The 19,558-nt window shown below is 46.9% G+C and overlaps 1 protein-coding gene across 4 annotated transcripts in view; it reads left to right on the top strand.

Moving 5' to 3' along the window:
- Positions 1–19,558, top strand: part of LOC125445716 (septin-4-like) — a 47,753-nt gene that overhangs the window by 290 nt on the left and 27,905 nt on the right. For 3 of the 4 annotated variants that reach the window (XM_048518979.1, XM_048518975.1, XM_048518976.1), the window contains exon 1: positions 7,531–7,633. In XM_048518979.1, the coding sequence (XP_048374936.1) occupies positions 7,631–7,633 (3 nt within the window). In that variant the 5' untranslated portion in view covers positions 7,531–7,630. Of the gene's footprint in view, positions 1–2,060; positions 2,069–7,530; positions 7,634–19,558 lie in introns of those variants that run through there. The other variant, XM_048518978.1, reaches the window with a different exon arrangement.

Raw genomic sequence — 19,558 nt, 5'->3', positions numbered from 1 at the left:
AGCCAACCTCAGAGATGCGTTTATGCCATATAAGAGTCAAATCTTTTTGTTTCTGGATTGAAAAATAAACTGGGTGAGACATGAAGGGTTACAGAGACTTTTAAATTACCCCACGGTGGTTTGATCGACTGTCCGTATGTCTGTTGTGCTTCTTTGAGTCAACTTAGAAGGAGGCAGCAGTGATCTCAGCTGTTTGTTGGGTGGAGGGTAAATATCGGAGGCGTTTGCTAACAGGGAAAAGGTTGGTCCAGATGTGTTTCCCAAGCATCTGGGTATTTAATTGCAGGTCACACATAAAAAGCCCTCAACAAAACACATTGTGTTTTTTATTTTAATTAGAGCTTGCTAAGTCATTATGTGTGGCATCCGTGTTTCACCTGATTAGCTGGAATGGATGTCCCCTAAGAAAATAAAAGTTAACCAAATTTAAAGCACATGCACATGCAAAGAAGTTTCACTGTTTGGAGGATTGTCAAGAGATAAAAGATGGTTTTATTGATTAATTACCTTGCTTTTAGCTGGTGGATTAATTAATTGACCAAAATCTTGTGCCCTAGCAGCCTGGCCTCGCTATTTTTGCCTGCACGAATGTTCATTGTGCTCAGATGTGCTGGACCATCCCATTTCTGTATATGTAGAGATTTGTTTTAAATGTTTCTAAGCCAGCCTTCCTTTCTGGCAACCGGGACCCAAGGCAGGTAACAGATTTAAAAAAAAATCCACATGTATAAATCAGAAAACAGAAAAAGTTTAAAATCTCCATCCTAGCAGAACCAGCTCTGAGTAAGGAAATATCTGGAGGTTTTTTTTGGGGGGGGGGGGAGCCTGGGGAGGGCGGGGTTTGGGGAGGGGAGGAACCTCAGCAGGGTATAATGCCATTAGTTGGGGTTGCCAGCCTCCAGGTCCTAGCTGGAGAGGGACCAGATCTGTTATTGTTATATCGCTCTCCAGGTGCAAAGTTCAGTTCACCTGGAGAAAATATTAGAGATTTTGGGGGTGGGGCCTGAGGGTGGGGGGTCAAGAAAGGAGGGGCCTCAGCAGGTCTCAATGTCACATGGTCACAATGTCACCTGCTGAGGCCCCTCCTTTCTTGACTCCGCACCCTCAGGTTGCACCCCCCCTCTTCTATTTCCCAACCAATAGAAGGCAACTCAGCACACAGTCTACACTCCAAAGAAGTCATTTTTTCTCCAGGGGAATTGATCTCTCTCGCTTGCAGATCACTTGGAATAGTGGGAGATCTCCAGCCCACACCTGGAGGTTGGCAACTCTAGTCCACCTATTAAAACTGTCGCCAGCAACCTTATAAATGACATCCATAGAAGATCCTATCCTTAGAGAATCAACAGAATTCAGAAACAGCTACAAGGGGAAAATTCCAGGCTTGCGTTCATAAAGCAGGGGGCCTCTATTGCTGCACGAAGGAAGCTAGCATGGTGTAGTGGTTGAGAGCAGGTGGACTCTAATATGGGGAACCGGGTTTGATTCCCTGTTCTGCCTCTTGAGCTGTGGAGACTTATCTGGTGAACTAGATTAACGTGGGCACTCCAACACATGCCAGCTGGGTGACCTTGGGCGAGTCACAGTTCTTCAGAGCTCTCTCAGCCCCACCCACCTCACAGGGTGTTTGTTGTGAGGGGGAGGGGAAGGGAACGGAGATTGTAAACCCCTTTGAGTCTCCTTACAGGAGAGAAAGAGGGGATATAAATCCAACTCTTCTTCTTTACTCCTTCTGCTTAGGAGCAGTTGAGTTCCCTGTGTGCCTTAAAAAAAGCCCTAATAAGTCCCTGGATCAGGACTCAGATTATCATGTTTGAGCTCCAAGTGGAGTCTGGCATGTCCTGGTAGATACAGTAGGGTCCCCAGGAATGGCCCTGGTGAAGCTTTGTAGAGTAGACCGGCTTTGTAGAGTAGACTGGGCCTTCCCTGTTAGCAATTACTTGTCTTGGGTGTGAATCTAACTGGCTTTAATCTCTTTCCGATTCTTGCCTTCTGACTGCTCTTCTCTCCGGCTTCCTGCCCTCTGGAAACGGCTTCTCCTCTGGACCTCCCTCCTCCAGATGAAGAGGTAAGAGACACCCCCCCCGCCCCCCGCGCAATGTGATCTTCCGCATTTTAATAGTAGAGCGACTTCCAAAGCAGGCTGGATTGGTTTTAAAGGTTCTTCTCATCTTGGGGTAAATAAAAGGTTCATTGCCTAATTTAAGACAGAAGATATACCAGCTCTGTTTGTAGTACATGTTGGGGTTTTATGGCTGGTTGACCTGGTAGGGCAGTGCGCATTTTGTTTTGGCTCAATTGGTTGGCTGAATTCCATTATAGTTGTGATTATTCCCATTAGCACAGGGTCTGGATGTAACACAAAAGGCTTTATCTGCTTTTCTTCATCCATTCAGAGACACCCTTAAGAGAGCCAGCCTGGTGTAGTGGTTAAAAGCAGGATTCTAATCTGGAGAACCGGGTTTGATTCCCCACTCCTCCACCTGAGTGGCAGAGGCTTATCTGGGGAACCAGATGTGTTTCCGCACTCCTACATTCCTGCTGGGCGACCTTGGGCTAGTCACAGTTCTTCAGAACTCTCTCAGCCTCACCTACCTCACCAGGTGTCTGTTGTGGGGAGAGGAAGCTTGTAAGCCACCTTGAGTCTCCTTACAGGAGAGAATGGCGGCTCTCCACATTGGAGTCCACCACTAGACCACACTGCCTACTCAGGGGTGGTGAATAAAGTTTTTATTACCATCTCAAGTCACCAATTCTTGACAAGGCAGGCTGGGTGAGCTAGTGCATTGGTTCGGCTGGCCCACCGAGAGCCTTTCTCGGTCCTATTGGAAAGAACTTTCTCTGCTCCTGATGGGGAGAACAGTAGGGACCAACGGACTGACTCTGCATAAGGCCTGTTTGTTTGGTCATGTGACAATCGTATCAGTAATAAACATGATAATCTGAGTTCACACAGTAGGTGGCACTGTTGAGTAGGCTACCAATCCGTTGGGGTTCTGCGCACTGAACATTTGTCTGGTTGGTGTTTCTAGCACAATACAGCTGTTTCCCCCAAACAGGCAAGTCCTATTTTAATTCCTATTTCAGAGTGAAAACACACTCAAAAATTATTACCCCAAATCAGAACTGGCTCCAGATTTGGGGGGCCCTCGGCATGATGATCTCCAGTGACCCCCTGCCATTTATTTGTCTGTGCGTGCACATATACGCACGCACGCGTGCACACACACACACACACTCTATTTATAGGCTGCTCTTTCCCTTACTGGGGCAGGGAGACTGTAAGATAACAACAAAATAAACACAATCTCTCAGTATAAAACCTATAACAATCTAATCGAGTTCCATGTCAAACTCACGGCCCTCCAGATGTTATGGACTACAGTTCCCATCATCCCCAGCCTGCATGGCTAATTGCTCGTGGTGGCAGGGGATGATGGGAACTGTAGTCCATAACATCTGGAGGGCCATGAGTTTGACACCTGTGAAGATGGCATTAAAAAAAATACAACGGAGTCCAACCCTCTCTGATTGCGGTAAACTTGTGCATAATGGGCCTCAGAGATCACCGTCCCAACCGTATCCCTGGGGGTCTTTCTTCCACTTCCTGTCAAGAGTAAGCAAAGTGCAGTTTTGTTATCGCTGAGGTTACTAATGGAGATTCAAAGAGCCATTCTGACCTGTTTCTAGAAGGCGGCAGTGGTGAGAGTGGGCACATGCCACCGTCCTCGGATTGCTAGAGCCAGCGTGGTGTAGTGGTTAAGAGCAGATGCTCTTTAATCTGGAGAACCGGGTTTGATTCCCCGCTCTGCCACTTGATCTGTGGAGGCTTATCTGGTGAACCAGATTAGCTTGTGCACTCCAACACAGGCCAGCTGGGTGACCTTGGGCTCGTCACAGTTCTTCGGAGCTCTCTCAGCCCCACCCACCTCACAGGGTGATAAGAAGTGCGCCCCCCCACTTCTTATCTCTAGCCAGGAAAAGCGATTGTATTTTGTTATCTGCTTGCTGAATGACGGAATGGGCTTGTTTTATTAGGAATCTTTGCTGCTGGCTTCAAATGTTAACATTTAAACGGTAGCAGATTTTGTCACTGGTTTACTGATCAACCGAATAGTTTTGTCACGCTCGTAATCCACCTTGCGTCCTGGTGAGAAAGGAAGGCTTTTTAATTAATATGAATAAATAAAATACGTCGCGCTATTTCTGGCAACGTTATCGGAATATCGCTGTTGAAACCGAGGGTTAAAAAAAATATCCAGAAGCGGATATTGCCAACCTGCTACAGCGGTGGGTAAGAAATATTCTGTCCTGCAATCCAGACTACAGCTGGAGCTGGGCTTTCCCATCTTGATTTGGTCTTGATTTTGAAGACGGGGGAAAATAACCCCTGGGAATCAGGCCAGACCCTTCCCAAAATAAACGTGGCCTCCAAGAATAATTATAGCTCTCTCTTGGTACTAATAGCTTCTGGCTGCAGCCTCCCCCTTTCTCCGGAAGCTGTGCTTGAGAATGGTCTCTGTCTGAGTCCTCTCAGTACTTCCTGATCTTTAAAACAGAGAATCTGGATGTGGACCCCCCCCCCCCCCCGCCCTGCCGCCTTCAGCACAGCAATGAAGGAAAAACATGCTTGTTTGGGCAGCTTGGAAGAGAAAGGAAAGACCCATCTGTAGGTTGGAATTTTTGGGTACAGTGGCAGACGTGGGCTCCCAATCCTATTTTTGCAACATAACAGAAAGGCAAAAATGGGGGAGGGTTAATTTGCAAGGATGAAGGAGCGGAGATGAAGGGGTGTTTTAATGCTTCCCAGATGCTTTTTCCTCCTGTGACTTCTTCCTACTCTTTCTTCCAACTGGGCTTCTTTCTGGCACTGTGGGTTGATTCTCGAAAAGGTTGTGTATGTGTGTGTGTGTGTGTGTGTGGCGGGGGGCAGTTCTGGGAAGAAAGAATTGCGAGGGAAAGGACGCTCCCGCCCCTCTTAGAATTAAGTGCATGATGGCCACGGGTGTAGATGTTTTTAAAAGGACACATTTATGGAGGAATTAGTCCCATACAACCCATTGCTCAATGGAACCTCCATGGACAAAGGCAGTATACCTTTGAGAAGTTTCTGCTGCTGGAAACAGAGGCTCATTCCGCACATGCAGAATAATGCACTTTCAAACTGCTTTCAGTGCTCTTTGAAGCTGTGCGGAATGGCAAAATCCACTTGCAAACAGTTGTGAAAGTGGTTTGAAAACGCATTATTTTGCGTGTGCGGAAGGGGCCAGAGAGTCATCATATCTTTCAGGCTTGGCTTCTGAGCTCCTGGCTGGCACCTTTCAGGGGTGTGTGTGCGTGTGCGTGTGCGTGTGCGTGTGCGTGTGCGTGTGCGTGTGTGTTTGGACAGGATGTTAAAAAAAATTTTTTTTCGATTTATAAACCGCCCTCCCCCGCAGGGCTCAGGGTGGTGAACAACAATAATAAATAGTACAACAACAGCAATCATTTTTTAAAAAAACATAACAACATAAAACTGCATAAAAGCTTTAAAAAATGCAAGGTTGACAATAGATGGCAACACCCAACCCCATTATTATGTCCCAGGGAGGCCACAAATATCAAGTTAATTCAGTTTGGATCTGGCTGGCAAGATGTAAAAGCCTGGCGGAACAGCTCTGTTTTACAGGCCCTGCGGAAACCATTCAGATCCCGCAGGACCCCTGATCTCCCTAGGGAGCCTGTTCCACCAGGTAGGGGCCAAGGCCGTAAAGATCCTGGCCCTTGTGAAGGCCAGCCGGATATCTTTTGGGCCAGAGACCACCAGCAGATTTTGCTCCAACGAGCGGAGGGGGTGTAAGGGGCAATACGGGGAGAGGCGGTCCTGCAGGTATGCAAGGCGGTCCCGCAGGCAGTCCTGCAGGTATGCAAGACCGCTCACAGCCTTAAAGGTCATTCCCAGAACTTTTCTGTTTGGGGTATGAAAAGATTCTTTGACTGGCCATGCCAAGCGAGAGTATCCCTCTCCCTTGGTACATCTCGCAAGTCAGCGTGCATTAGCAGTGCGAAAACATAATCATTTTGCCCTCCCTGCTCCTGGTGCTTTTCTCCATCCCGTGGTTTTGCTTTGTACTATCTAAAAAGTCAAGAAATTGACACAATAGCCTACAAGAAATTGACATAATCCCCTACTATGGGCTTTTTACAAGTGTAGGTGATTTTAATTTGTAATAAATACATATGAGTTTTTGATATTCAGCAGTTTTATATTTAATGGCTCCTTAAACCATTTTGTTCCCTTTTACTTAATTCTAATTTTGTGGGGTTAAGTTTTCCCCCCTTTTTTGGTTTGTGTATTTTCCTTTGTACTCCAGGGAGGATACTCGGGTAGTGTGGCTGCTGGGAACAGAAAAACGCGCACTGTCTGGAAGGGCTCTGAGGGTAATCCTCAGTAATCCTGAGATTCACTGGACACAGTACAGATTTAGACATTCATGGTCCCTCCCTCCCCTTTCCTCCACTTACAAGGGAGTCTTCCCTACTCCTCTCAGATCTCTGTGGGTGGGAAACCCACAAAGTTTGAAGGTAATCCCCGGCTTGCTTTTCTGATCTCCCCCGCTTTTCTGTTTCCCTTGCTGTTCGAGGGAGGTGGATTTTCAAGACAGCTGAGTTATGCAATAAAATTTACAAGGCCCCGACCTGTTTGCAGGTCATGATAATTTGCTAGATTTGAGAGGCATGGTGACCAGAATCTTGTAAAACAGACTATATAGCACATTGGCTCCAAAGAGGCTTCTTTAATTATCTGCATTACCTACAAGGCATATATCAAATGCTTATTTTAGGATTCGCGGTGTGAGTAAAATACAGATTACTTCAGTGAACTGTTGGAACACCTGTACCGCGATGACCCGGGCCGGCCCAACCTTGTCTGATCTTGGTAGTTTAGCAGAGTTGGTTAGTAGTTGGTTGGAAGGGAGGCCACCAAGGAAGTCTATGGTTGCTATGGAAAACCACCTTGGAACATCTCTTGCCTGAAAAACCCTATGTGTGGAAGGGGCCTCACAGGTGCTCTCTGTTGATGATTTCTGAAGCTGGGCCCAGGCTTACATTTTTTAAAAAAGTTTTTAAAGATTTTATGATGTATTTTATCTGCTATATTGGGTTGTACACAGCCCAGAGCCCTTCGGGGGTGGGCGGTATAGTGCATTCGAAGTATGTACAAACAAACAAACAAACAAATTCTGCACGTGGCCAGAGTTGCCCTCCGTTGTGAATATAATGCCCATGCCCTGGGGTCACTACCTGCTCATTTCCGAAACTGGCTCCGAGGATTCAGCATGCACTTTGCACATGCCCAAGAACACTCTGTACAGCCGTTGGGGAAGCCTGTTTTGTGCTCTGCGCATGCCCGGGGGCGGTGACGCTAGGCACTTTGCACATGCCCCGCCGCTCAGCCCCGCCGGGCCCGGCGCGCTCCCGTCCCAGGCCGCGATGCTGCCGGCTGCTCCCCCGCCCAGCCTTCGGCGGATCACATGAGCGTCCGCAGCCTCGGCCGGCTGTCCTATCCCGGCGCCGGCCTGGCAGGGGCCGAGCGGGCGAAGGAGGGAGCAGCGCCCAGGAGGAGCCCCGCCGAGCCGAGGCGCGGGCCATGGTAAGGGCGGGCAGCGCGGGAGGGGCACGGACCGGAGTCACTCCGGAGCCACTCCGGCATCGGCCTGGCGCGCCCCGCGGGAGCTGCGGCCGCTTCCAAGGGCGGGCGGAGCACTTGGCTTCTGCTGCATCCGGGGCGCTTCCGCGGAGCCTCGATGCGGGCATCAGCTGGCACTCCGGTGCCGCCTAGGCCCCTGCCCCACTTGGCCTGCAGAGGCCGCCCCGGGGAGCTGGCGTGCCGGGAGAAGATCCGGCGCCTCCGCCTGCGCTCCCAAACCGGTTGTCCTTTGCAGATGCGAAACAAATCATAATTGCAACGGGAAGAGCCCCTGAGCATGTGTAGAGTGCTTCTCTTCTCATGGCGGCGGCAATGCGGTCTGGGATCCTTCCTCTGTGGAAAGGGAGCTGGGGAGGCTGCCAAGCCAGCATTTGCTATCTTTGGGGTGCATGTTTGGATGGGGTGGGGGTGGGGATTGTTTATAGGTCAATTGGGAAAAGCAGCATCTAAATATGTCAGGCATGCTTAACGTTACTTAATTTAAATTGGATTGGATTCTGAGTGCCAGGGGCTCGAGGCCGGGCCGGGGTGACCCCAGAGTGGTGTTTCACTTGCAGCCGAGCGCTTACATCTGTGCAGCGCCGCACGCTGGGACGCACCATGTTCTGCACGTCGCGAACATAAAACCACAACCTCATTAGCATCAGTGACAATTCAGGGCTGATGGACTACAGACTGCAATCTGATACAGCTCTAACTGAGCATCTCTTTCATCACTGTGGGGCTTACATCTGAGTAAACACACACTGGATGGAGCCCAGACTGGAGTTCCCCCAGTCTTCGCCAGGCTATGCGATTAATGGCATCTGAGCTGAACCTCCCAAAGGCAAAGACCTCTTCCCTTTCATGTGTGCCTGCAGGCAGAGGGATCACCCCCCTTCAGGTCAAAGTCTAGATCTCATATTTTTATCTTTCTTCTTCCAAAGGCCTCAAAGCGGTTCTTGCACCTTTGTGGTGTCCGCCAAGCAACCCTGTGAGGTAGGCTAGGCTGAGAATGACTAGCTCAAAGTCATCTGTCTGCCGATGGTGAGGATTTGAAACCTGGTCTCCGTGTGCGTGGGTGCTGTCGGGCCATAGCTGACTTATGGCCAACCCCGTTGGGTTTTCAGGGCAAGGGACTTTCGGAGGTGGTTTGCCATTGCCTGCCTCTGCTTCATACCCCTGTTATTTCTTGGAGGTCTCCCATCCAAATTTTAATCAGGGTTGATGCTTCTGAGCTTCTGAGATTTTATGAGATCAGACTAACCTGGGGTTATCTAGGTTAGGACTGGATCTCCAAGGCTGGCATTGGCCATCACACCATGCGGGGTGGGGGTGGGGGTGGGGGTGGGGGGGGCTAGTGCAGGCAGACAGACCTTTCCCCTTAAGCCTGGCGATGGGGTGGTGCCTTTACCAGCCTGACTGCATACCAGCCTGACTGAAACGACCCACAAATTGTCTTTTGGATTTTCTTGTGGTGATGCCGGCGATATCCATGTCAGCTTTTTTGGCCAACTGGTTTATAAGCCCGAATTTTTTTGGAAGGGGGATTCTCGAAATCTCTGAGAATCTTCTTTTTTTTTGGTTGGATGAATCAGATCATTGGAAGTATTGGAAAGCTCTGCAGCCTTTGTGGACAGGCATTCAGTCACCCCTCCCCCCACAAAGTTTCCCTCTTCTTTTTTCTTTTGGATGAAATATATATATTTCGTCCAAAAGGGGAGCAGCTGGAAACAGTATTACTGACCTCCAGCAGAGGCTGGTTGGAAAGAGGCAAGACCAAAGGGACAGCAACTCATGCAGAGATGCAGCAGCCAGCCTCAAGTGGGAACTTTTGGCTCTCTTTTTATGAATTTATTTCTTGTGACGTACCTGCATGTTTTCTTGTGGCCCACAGTTTGGGAATGACTACTTCAGTGGCTGTTGACTGTGGTCTGATCTTGTAGGGGAAGTCAGTGTCTTTGAAGGGCCTACGTAAATCATTGGCTGTTTATCTCTGGCACAATGCAAATAGGTCAGAGCTGGAAGAAGGCATTTTTGAAGTGCTTGAAATGACCATACTGTGAACTGGAAAATAGATCGAACTCTGAAAGGTGGCAACTGATCTGGACTTTGGTGTGTTCAGTTCTATTTACAGTCATTTGGCCAGCAGGTTGAAATAATAATAATAATAATAATAATAATAATAATAATAATAATAATTTGGATTTATATCCCCCTTTTCTCTCCGGTAAGGAAAAGGGGCTTACAATCTCCTTTCCCTCCTTTCCCACAACAAACACCCTGTGAGGAGGATGGGGCTGAAAGAGCTCCAAAGAATTGTGACTAGCCCAAGGTCACCCAGCTGGCATGTGTTGGAGTGGTTCACCAGATAATCCTCCACTGCTCATGTGGCAGAGCGGGAAATCAAACCTGGTTCTCCAGATTAGAGTGCACCTGCTCTTAACCACTACACGACTGCTGTTCTTCCTCTCAAAAGTAATTAATACAGAGTCAGCAAGGTCACTCTACTATTATATCAGCTAGAGATCTCCACATTCTACTAACTGGAAAACAAAACTTAGCAACTATGTAAGAAATACTATTGTTCTTACCCATTGAAAAATGACCATTGTGAAGTGTTAGTTCACCTGTATATTAAGGGTTGTGAAGTTGCACTTGGCGTTTGGCACATCTTTGTGAATGCTGATTAGAAGCATGATTGTGAAAATGACTCTCCGTGACCTACAAGAGTATACAAAGAGGGTCTCCTTTTAGAGAAACCGCTCAGGGATGGCCCCAGTGTTTGTGGATTTCGTCAGATGCCGGCAGCGAGTCATCTGTCAACAGAGATGTAGCTACAAACGGGCACGGAAGAAGGAAGGAAAAGAAAACAGTGGGTTTAAAAGTCAATGAAATGCAAGAGATAGCATCTAAGCAAAGCTCAAGCGTATGGGCACAGTGGCAATTCAGATCAGCGTTAATTGACGGTAACGCAATCTTGCTAGACTTGCTGAGTTAATTCCTCATAATACCTGCAGTGTATATGACTGGAATCCATTGTCTTTATCAGGGCTTAATGAGCGAGTGAAAAGCTTCCTGATGAATTCTAACTTGGGAGTTTTCACAGCGGAATCTGCCTTTGAAGTTTGTTTGTGGAATAATGGTGACTTTCTGGCGACGTCACATAGCAGCTGGGCTTTAGATTTGGAAAGTAGCTCTCAATAAGTCCAGAAGTGAGGACTGGAGAGGAACCCTTCATGGCTCAAGTGGTGCATGAGGATATTATTTAAACGGGCTGCTGTTGGTGGATGTTAGAGAGGATCATGGGACACTGTTTTGGGGAGACAGCTGTTTCTAAAGCAAACAAAGACTAAGATGCTTATGACTTTCTTTAAGAGATGGAAGCCAATACCTTCAAATGTCTACCTCTGCAGAAAGTCTAGGAGGTCTACCATAAAATACAGAGATGGCTGCTACCTTATATAGCTCAAGGCTTTAGATAAAGTTGCAGAGGATTGGTCAAAGGCCATGATGGCTAAATGGAGTTTCCATGTTCAGAGGGACTGTACCTCTGAATACCAGTTGCTTGACAACCACAGGGAAGGCTGTGACATCTCTGCCCTGCTTTTGGACCTTCTGGATGGGGAGGAACTAATTGGCCTGTGTGAGGAACAAAAGTTTGGACCACTGGACCTTTGGTTTGATGCAGTAAAGCTTTTCTTATGTTCTTTTGAAATCAGGGCAGATTCTGGCCATTTGAGACCATCCCAGCTCTAGAAGAGGACCGTGCATTTCCAAAGGATACCGATCAGACCCCTTACATCTTGACACACTTCTTTTCCAGAATCAGGGAGTACTGTGTGCAAGTCAGCTGGATTGAACATCTGGGCACCACATGTGGCTCAGGGATGCTCAGCACTTCTCTTGCTTTGGGGTTGTAGTCGACCCACGCGGTCAGCGTAAGAACGAGACGAGACGCGGAGATAACATCTGGTGGAGATCGCCAGCAGCGGGAGACCGGAGGTCCGTGTTCCTAGCGAGTCTCCCGTCTGCCGGTTCCTGGCACCTTTTATTGTTACTCTATCGGGGGCGTGTAGGAGGGAGGACTGGGGGGAGTTCCGGGAGAGCGGGAGGTCGGGAGATCATCATGTGATGCATGATCTCATCTGGCTACGTGCGGAGAGGAGCGTACGCGTCTGAGCCTAATCCTCACCTGGGGGCAAGACCATTGTCCCTGCGCCCGGTGATTGAGCCAGACAGTTCACGACCCGTGACTCATGGGGGGATGAGGAGTGGGGGTGCGATGCGACCGGCAAGGCCGCAGGTCCGTTGGCGTCCCAACGTTCTACTACGGCACTGCTGGGTCGGCGGTGCACTACTACAGGGGTCATGCCTGCCTGTAACAATTATGAGGATCTAATGTTCAGAGTTTCATGCCTTTGCCCCGGAAGTCTGTGATCCTGGCCAATTCACAAATATCTGTCTGCTTTTGGGTGTGTGTAATTTGTCCAGTTTTCTCCCAAAGTGCAATACTCTAGATCCAGACTGTCTAGCAGTTAGGGCTTCAAGCATCAGCTTGATAAATAGTTAGATTAATCAGAAATCAGGGGTCAGAAAGAGGGCTGTAAGACAGAACCGCCCAGGAATGTGGGAACGGTGGAGTTTGTGAATGTTTCCTTGGTGTTTATTCCAGAGGGGTAGCAGCAGTCCAACAGCACTAATCAAACTAAAAACATTTATTCCAGCGTGATCTATTGTGAGTCAGATAAATTGGGCTCCTGTTCTAACAGTGCAGATTGGATTTATATCCTGCTCTTCTCTACCAGGTATTTGAAGAACATAATCTTATTCCCCCCTGAGTATTGTCTTTCCCTGGTTAAATATTCTCAGTTTTTTCAATTTCTCCCCCTAGAACTTGTTTTCCAGATTCTGGACTATTTTGGTTGTCCTTATCAGAACCTGTTCCAGCTTGTCTTCATCTTTCTTACTGCTATCAGAATGGAATATAGTTCCCCATGTGTATTCTGGCTAGCTCAGAGAAGAGTGGAATTAGTACCAGACATGACTTTGTTTCTGTTAGTGAAGTCTATGATAACATTAGCCTTTTTTGCAGTAGCATCACCTGTCGGCTCATGTTTGACTTGGGATCGACTGTGACCCCAAAATCCTTTTCCCAAATACTTCTGCCAAACCAGGTGTTACCCAACCTGTATGTATGCATTTGCTTATTTTTGTCTAAATTCATAACTTGGTGTTGCTGAATTTCATTTTCTTTAATTAGCCCAGCTTTCAAATGTATCAAGATCGTTCTGAATTTGATTTCCATCTTCTAAGGTGTTGGGTGCCCCTCCCAGTTATATGACATCTGAAAATTTGATAAGGATAGCCTCCACCCCTAATAAAAATATCAAAGCATACAAGGCTGAGAACTGAATCCTGCTACGTCCCACTCAAAACACCCCTCCAGACTGTTAAAGTGTCAGTTCTGAAGACATCTCACATTTTTCTTTCTCGTTACTATTGGTAACGGTTGTGCCTTTATTCTCTTCTATTTTTGTGAGGTCCCACCTGTAAGAAACCCCCTCCCTGGATTGCTTTCTCTTTCCTAAAATTCAAAAAGGTATGTGTTGATTTACCTGCACTTTGAGTTTTCCATATGGCCAAGGATCCCAGCATTAGGTGGTCATCTCCCCCCCCCCCCAGTTCCTGTGACTTTGACCTCATCAAATCTTCTCCACTGGTTAGAATCAAAGGCAATTGTTCTTTCTTACATCTTCTGAAAGCAGATGTTAAGAACATAAGAACATAAGAACAAGCCAGCTGGATCAGACCAGAGTCCATCTAGTCCAGCTCTCTGCTACTCGCAGTGGCCCACCAGGTGCCTTTGGGAGTTCACATGTAGGATGTGAAAGCAATGGCCTTCTGTGGCTGTTGCTCCCGAGCACCTGGACTGTTAAGGCATTTGCAATCTCAGATCAAAGAGGATCAAGATTGGTAGCCATAAATCGACTTCTCCTCCATAAATCTGTCCAAGCCCCTTTTAAAGCTATCCAGGTTAGTGGCCATCACCACCTCCTGTGGCAGCATATTCCAAACACCAATCACACGTTGCGTGAAGAAGTGTTTCCTTTTATTAGTTCTAATTCTTCCCCCCAGCATTTTCAATGAATGCCCCCTGGTTCTAGTATTGTGAGAAAGAGAGAAAAATTTCTCTCTGTCAACATTTTCTACCCCATGCATAATTTTATAGACTTCAATCATATCCCCCCTCAGACGTCTCCTCTCCAAACTAAAGAGTCCCAAACGCTGCAGCCTTTCCTCATAAGGAAGGTGCTGCAGTCCCTCAATCATCCTCGTCGCCCTTCTCTGCACTTTTTCTATCTCTTCAATATCCTTTTTGAGATGTGGCGACCAGAACTGAACACAGTACTCCAAGTGCGGTCGCACCACAGCTTTATATAAGGGCATGACAATCTTTGCAGTTTTATTCTCAATTCCTTTCCTAATTATCCCCAGCATAGAGTTTGCCTTTTTCACAGCTGCCATACATTGAGTTGACATTCCCATGGAACTATCAATTAAGACGCCCAAATCCCTTTCCTGGTCTGTGACTGATAGCACTGACCCCTGTAGCGTGTATGTGAAGTTTGGATTTTTTGCCCCTATGTGCATCACTTTGCATTTTGCTACATTGAACTGCATTTGCCATTTCTTAGCCCACTCACCTAATTTATCAAGGTCCGCTTGGAGCTCCTCGCAATCCTTTGTGGTTCTCACCACCCTACATAATTTGGTATCATCTGCAAACTTGGCCACCACGCTACCCACCCCTACTTCCAGGTCATTTATGAATAGGTTAAAGAGCACTGGTCCCAATACGGATCCTTGGGGGACACCACTCCCTACATCTCTCCATTGTGAGAATTTCCCATTTACACCCACTCTTTGCTTCCTGTTTCTCAACCAGTTTTTAATCCATAGGAGGACTTCCCCTCTTATTCCTTCATTGCTGAGTTTTCTCAATAGTCTCTGGTGAGGAACTTTGTCAAAAGCCTTTTGGAAATCCAAGTAGACAATGTCCACTGGTTCCCCCTTATCCACATGCCTGTTTACATCCTCAAAGAACTCTAGTAAGTTTGTAAGACAGGATTTGCCTCTGCAAAAGCCATGCTGACTCTTTCTCAGCAGGTCTTGCTTTTCTACATGTTTTATAATTTTATCTTTAATGACAGATTCTACTAATTTACCAGGAACAGATGTCAAACTGACTGGCCTGTAATTTCCCGGGTCCCCCCTAGATCCTTTCTTAAAGATTGGTGTGACATTGGCCATCTTCCAGTCTTCAGGGATGGAGCCTGATTTCAAGGATAAGTTGCATATTAAAGTGAGAAGATCAGCAATTTCATGCTTGAGCTCTTTAAGAACTCTTGGGTGAATGCAATCTGGGCCAGGGGATTTGGTAACATTTAGTTTATCAATGGCTGCCAGAACTTCTTCCTTGTCTACCACTATCTTTGTTAGTTCCTCGGATTCGCCTCCTAAGAAGCTTGGTTCAGGTGCAGGAATTTTCCTCACCTCCTCTTGGGTGAAGACAGATGCAAAGAATTCATTCAGCTTTTCTGCAATCTCCCTGTCATCTTTTAGCACACCCTTTGTTCCTTTGTCATCTAACGGGCCTACCGCTTCCCTTGCTGGCTTCCTGCTTTTGATGTACTTGAAGAACTGTTTGTTGCTGGTTTTGATGTTCACAGCCATGTGTTCCTCATAATCCTTTTTTGCCTCCCTTACAGCTAACTTGCTTCTCTTTTGCCACCATTTGTGTTCTCTCTGGTATTCTTTATCAGTTAAGTTGGACTTCCATTTTCTAAAAGACATCTTTTTTTTCCTAATAATTTCCTCAACGTCCCTTGTTAACCATGGTGGCTTTCTTTTGGACTGGGCGCTGCCTTTCCTAACCTGCGGAACACATTCCAGCTGAGCTTTTGTGACTGTGTTTTTAAATAACCTCCAAGCATCTTGGACATTTTTGACTCTCTTGATTTTCCCTTTCAGCTTCCTGCGCACTATCCCCCTCATCTTTGAGAAATTTCCCTTTCTGAAGGCAAATGTAACTACATTAGTAGTTGTCACTTGTTCGCATGCAGAGATACTGAATCTGACAGCATTGTGGTCGCTGTTCCCTATCGGCTCAACAACACTGACTTCCCGCACCAGGTCCTGGGTCCCACATAGAATTAGATCTAGGATCACATCTCCCCTGGTTGGTTCTACAACCATCTGCTCTAAGCCACAGTCATTTAGCATATCCAGGAATGTTCTCTCCTTACTATGACCTGAACATGCATTTTTCCAGTTTATATGGGGATAGTTAAAATCGCCCATTACCACGACATTTTTGCTTTTGTTGGCCTCTCTAATTTCTTTTTCCATCTCAGAATCCTCTTGTGCGCTTTGGTCAGGGGGACGATAATATATTCCTAATGTTAAACTATGCTTCACCCCTGGTATTGATATCCACAGTGCTTCTGTAGGGGAATCAGCTCCCCCTGCATTGTCTATTTTATGTGACACTATGCTCTCTTTGATGTAGAGGGCCACTCCACCCCCAATACGCCCTGTCCTATCCTTCCTGTAGAGCCTGTAACCTGGGATAACAGCATCCCACTGGTTCTCCTCATTCCACCATGTCTCTGTGATGCCCACTATATCAATGTCCTCCTTCAAAACTCTGTACTCCAGCTCCCCCATTTTAGGTCGAATGCTTCTACTATTAGCATAGAGACACTTGTATACTCTGTCTCTGTCCCTAACCTGGGATTTATGTGTTTTGCCCTCTAGCCTTTTGTAGACACTATCACTTATCACATTGCTGTGCTCTTCACTTGTATGTGGTTGATTTAAAAAAACCTCCTTCTCTGTCTGCATCCCCATGGACTCTGTATTCCGAACCGAAGTCACCTCAGCTCCTGTCGGCTTTCCCCCAGGGATCAGTTTAAAAGCTGTTCTGCCACCTTTTTAATGTTGAGCGCCAGCAGCCTGGTTCCTCTTTGGTTAAGATGAAGCCCGTCCCTTTTGTACAGGCCTGCCTTATCCCAAAAGGTTCCCCAGTTCCTGACAAATCTGAAACCCTCTGCCTTGCACCACCTTCTCATCCACGCATTGAGACCCTGTATCTCCGCTTGCCTAGCTCGCCCTGCGCGTGGAACAGGTAGCATTTCAGAGAATGCCACCTTGGGGGTCCTGGATTTTAACCTTTTTCCTAGCAGCCTAAATTTAGCTTCCAGAACCTCCCGGCTACATTTCCCAATGTCATTGGTACCAATGTGGACCACAACTGCTGACTCCACCCCAGCACTGTCTAACAGCCTATCTAGACGTAGCGTGACATCCGCAACCTTCGCACCAGGCAGGCAAGTCACCATGCGGTCATCACGCCTGTCACAAACCCAACTCTCTATATTCCTGATGATCGAATCACCCACTACAAGGAGCCCCCCACCTCCCCGAGGGGTATCCTCAGTGCGAGAGGATATCTGACCACCAACTAAGGAAGGGGTCCCATCTAAGGGAACATCTTCCCCCACCGCAGACTGGCACCCTCTGTCACCCAGACTCTCATTCTCCATGACATCTGAAGAGATGTCACCTTGGGAGTGGGACCCGGCTGCTGGGTCCCTGAAAGCCTTGTTTGTTGCCCTCTCTGCCTCTCTCAGCTTCTCCAGGTCTGCCACCTTGGCTTCAAGAGAACGGACACGTTCCTTGTATGCCAGGAGCTCATTGCAGCGAGGGCACACCCACGACTTCTGGCCTAGTGGCAGATAGTCATACATGTGACACTCAGTGCAAAACACTGGGAAGCCCCCATCCCCCTGCTGGCTTCCTGCCTTCATATCTGCTTTTGTTTATATATTTAGATATTAAACTTTTAGTCAGTGCCCCTTTGAGCTATCTGTACCTACTATCCCTCAAAAAATGTCCTTATTAATTAATTAATTTATTTATTTTTTAAAAAAAGAAGAAGAAATTGCCGCTGGTTCCAGAGACTGAACTAAAGACTGAATGACTCACCTCAGGAGCCCCACCTTTAGCAGCCCAGGACAAAGAGTAACCTCTGTTAACCCCTGTTAAGCCCCACCTCCAGCAGTCTCAGCTCTTAGCAACCTTACAAGGAGAAAAAGAGAAAACCCCTGCAAACCCCTGTTAAAAATACACTGTTTTAAAAGATGTGGCTTTGAGAAAAGCCCTCCAAAATGAACACCAGCAGGTCACTCTGCTCTTCCTGGCCCTCACTCTGCTCTTCCTGGCCCTATGTTGTCAGCAAAGCAGAACTGGAATTTATTGTAATTTCATAGGTAGTTGGCATTTATCTTGGGAGGTAACTATGCTTAGGTTTGCACTGATACACATTAAATTTTCTGCTAACAAAAGTGATGGGGAAATTTCCAACAGCCTCCTTTTCCTAGTGTACATCCTTGATTTGCCTCTTATGCTCTTCCTGAGGGCCTCTAAAGCTTTACCTGAGAATGGGATTTCGGGGAGACCAATAAGTTGCCGTTGTGGGTATGTGTGTGTGTGTGTGGGTGGGGGGGAAAGGGACACATTCTGTTTTACTGGCAGAAGTGCCTTGCTGGGGTGGAAAAAATAGTCTAGGGCCCCTTCTGCACATGCAAAATAATGCGTTTTCAAACCACTTTCACAACTGTTTGCAAGTGAATTTTGCTATTCCGCACAGCTTCAAAGAGCACTGAAAGCAGTTTGAAAGTGCATAATTTTGCATGTGCGGAATGAGCCTAGATCCAACCCATAGTCTTTCAATAACTATCAAAGAACGAAAGGTTGCATCTTTGAAATTTCTGCAATATATGTTTGCAAAGTATTTTCTCCCAGGCTTAGTGGTCTGTTGGATTCTCTAACAGCAATGTGGTGAGTTGGAGTCTCAAACAGCAATGTGGTCTGTTGGATTCTCTAACAGCAATGTTTTTTGGATTTCTTTTCCTGTTTCTATCCCTGAAACTCTTTATGAAGCGACCCTTTTCACCCTTCGGGATGTCTGTGCAAGTGTATTCATTTCTGATGTTGAGTGCGAATTCTTCTCCCTTTCTGTTGCTTCCATTTGCACAAGTGAAATCCTTCAGCGGCTGCTTTTCAATTATGCCTTCTGATGGTTTTTCTCGGAATCCTGCGGTTAGCTACTCTTGGAAGGAAAATGCTGTACTTGGATGGATCCAGTAGAGCTGGTGTGTATTCTTTGGTTCTTTGGATGGATCCGGTAGAGCTGGTGTACATTCTTATCTCAGAAAGGTATCTATTTTAAGGTTTTCATTGTAAGCAAAATATACATCGTCAGTTGATTAAATGGCACATGATGAATACACTCCCAGGACTTGAAATGGTTGACATTCCTTCTAGCTAGTCTAGTCCAACAAGTTTTGCAATGCCATTCATTACTTGATTAGTTTATTTGCCAGTCAGCTATGCTGGGAGAGCCCATAATTAGAATTTAGAGAGTGAAGAATATCTACATCTGTAGTAGGAAGCAGCATATATTGCTTGAGGTGTGCAATTAACAGTTGTCTGTAACTAGGTTAAAGTTGTATGCTTTATAGTTTAGTACTCGGTGCTGAGAACTGTGCAAGACCTCAGCTCCTTTGCCAGCCAATTCAAGGCACATGTAAATCACCACCAGTTCAAGGAAGGGGTCTGCAGATACTGGTTATGTTCCCCAAACTGGAACTTTCAGCATTTATTGTTTTAGAAACTTTACACTCCCTGGCTGTGTTTACTCAGGACTATTCTGCACATTAGGAGCCCTGTGGTGCAGAGTAGGAAGCTGCAGTACTGTAAGCTCTGCTCCCAACCAGAGTTTGATCCCAGAGGAAGTCGGTTTACAGTAGCTGGCTCAAGACT

This window comes from Sphaerodactylus townsendi, linkage group LG16 (assembly GCF_021028975.2).
Source record: "Sphaerodactylus townsendi isolate TG3544 linkage group LG16, MPM_Stown_v2.3, whole genome shotgun sequence".
Lineage (NCBI taxonomy): Eukaryota > Metazoa > Chordata > Lepidosauria > Squamata > Sphaerodactylidae > Sphaerodactylus > Sphaerodactylus townsendi.
Note: the sequence above shows the minus strand (reverse complement) of the source record. Positions and strands in the feature narration are given on the sequence as shown.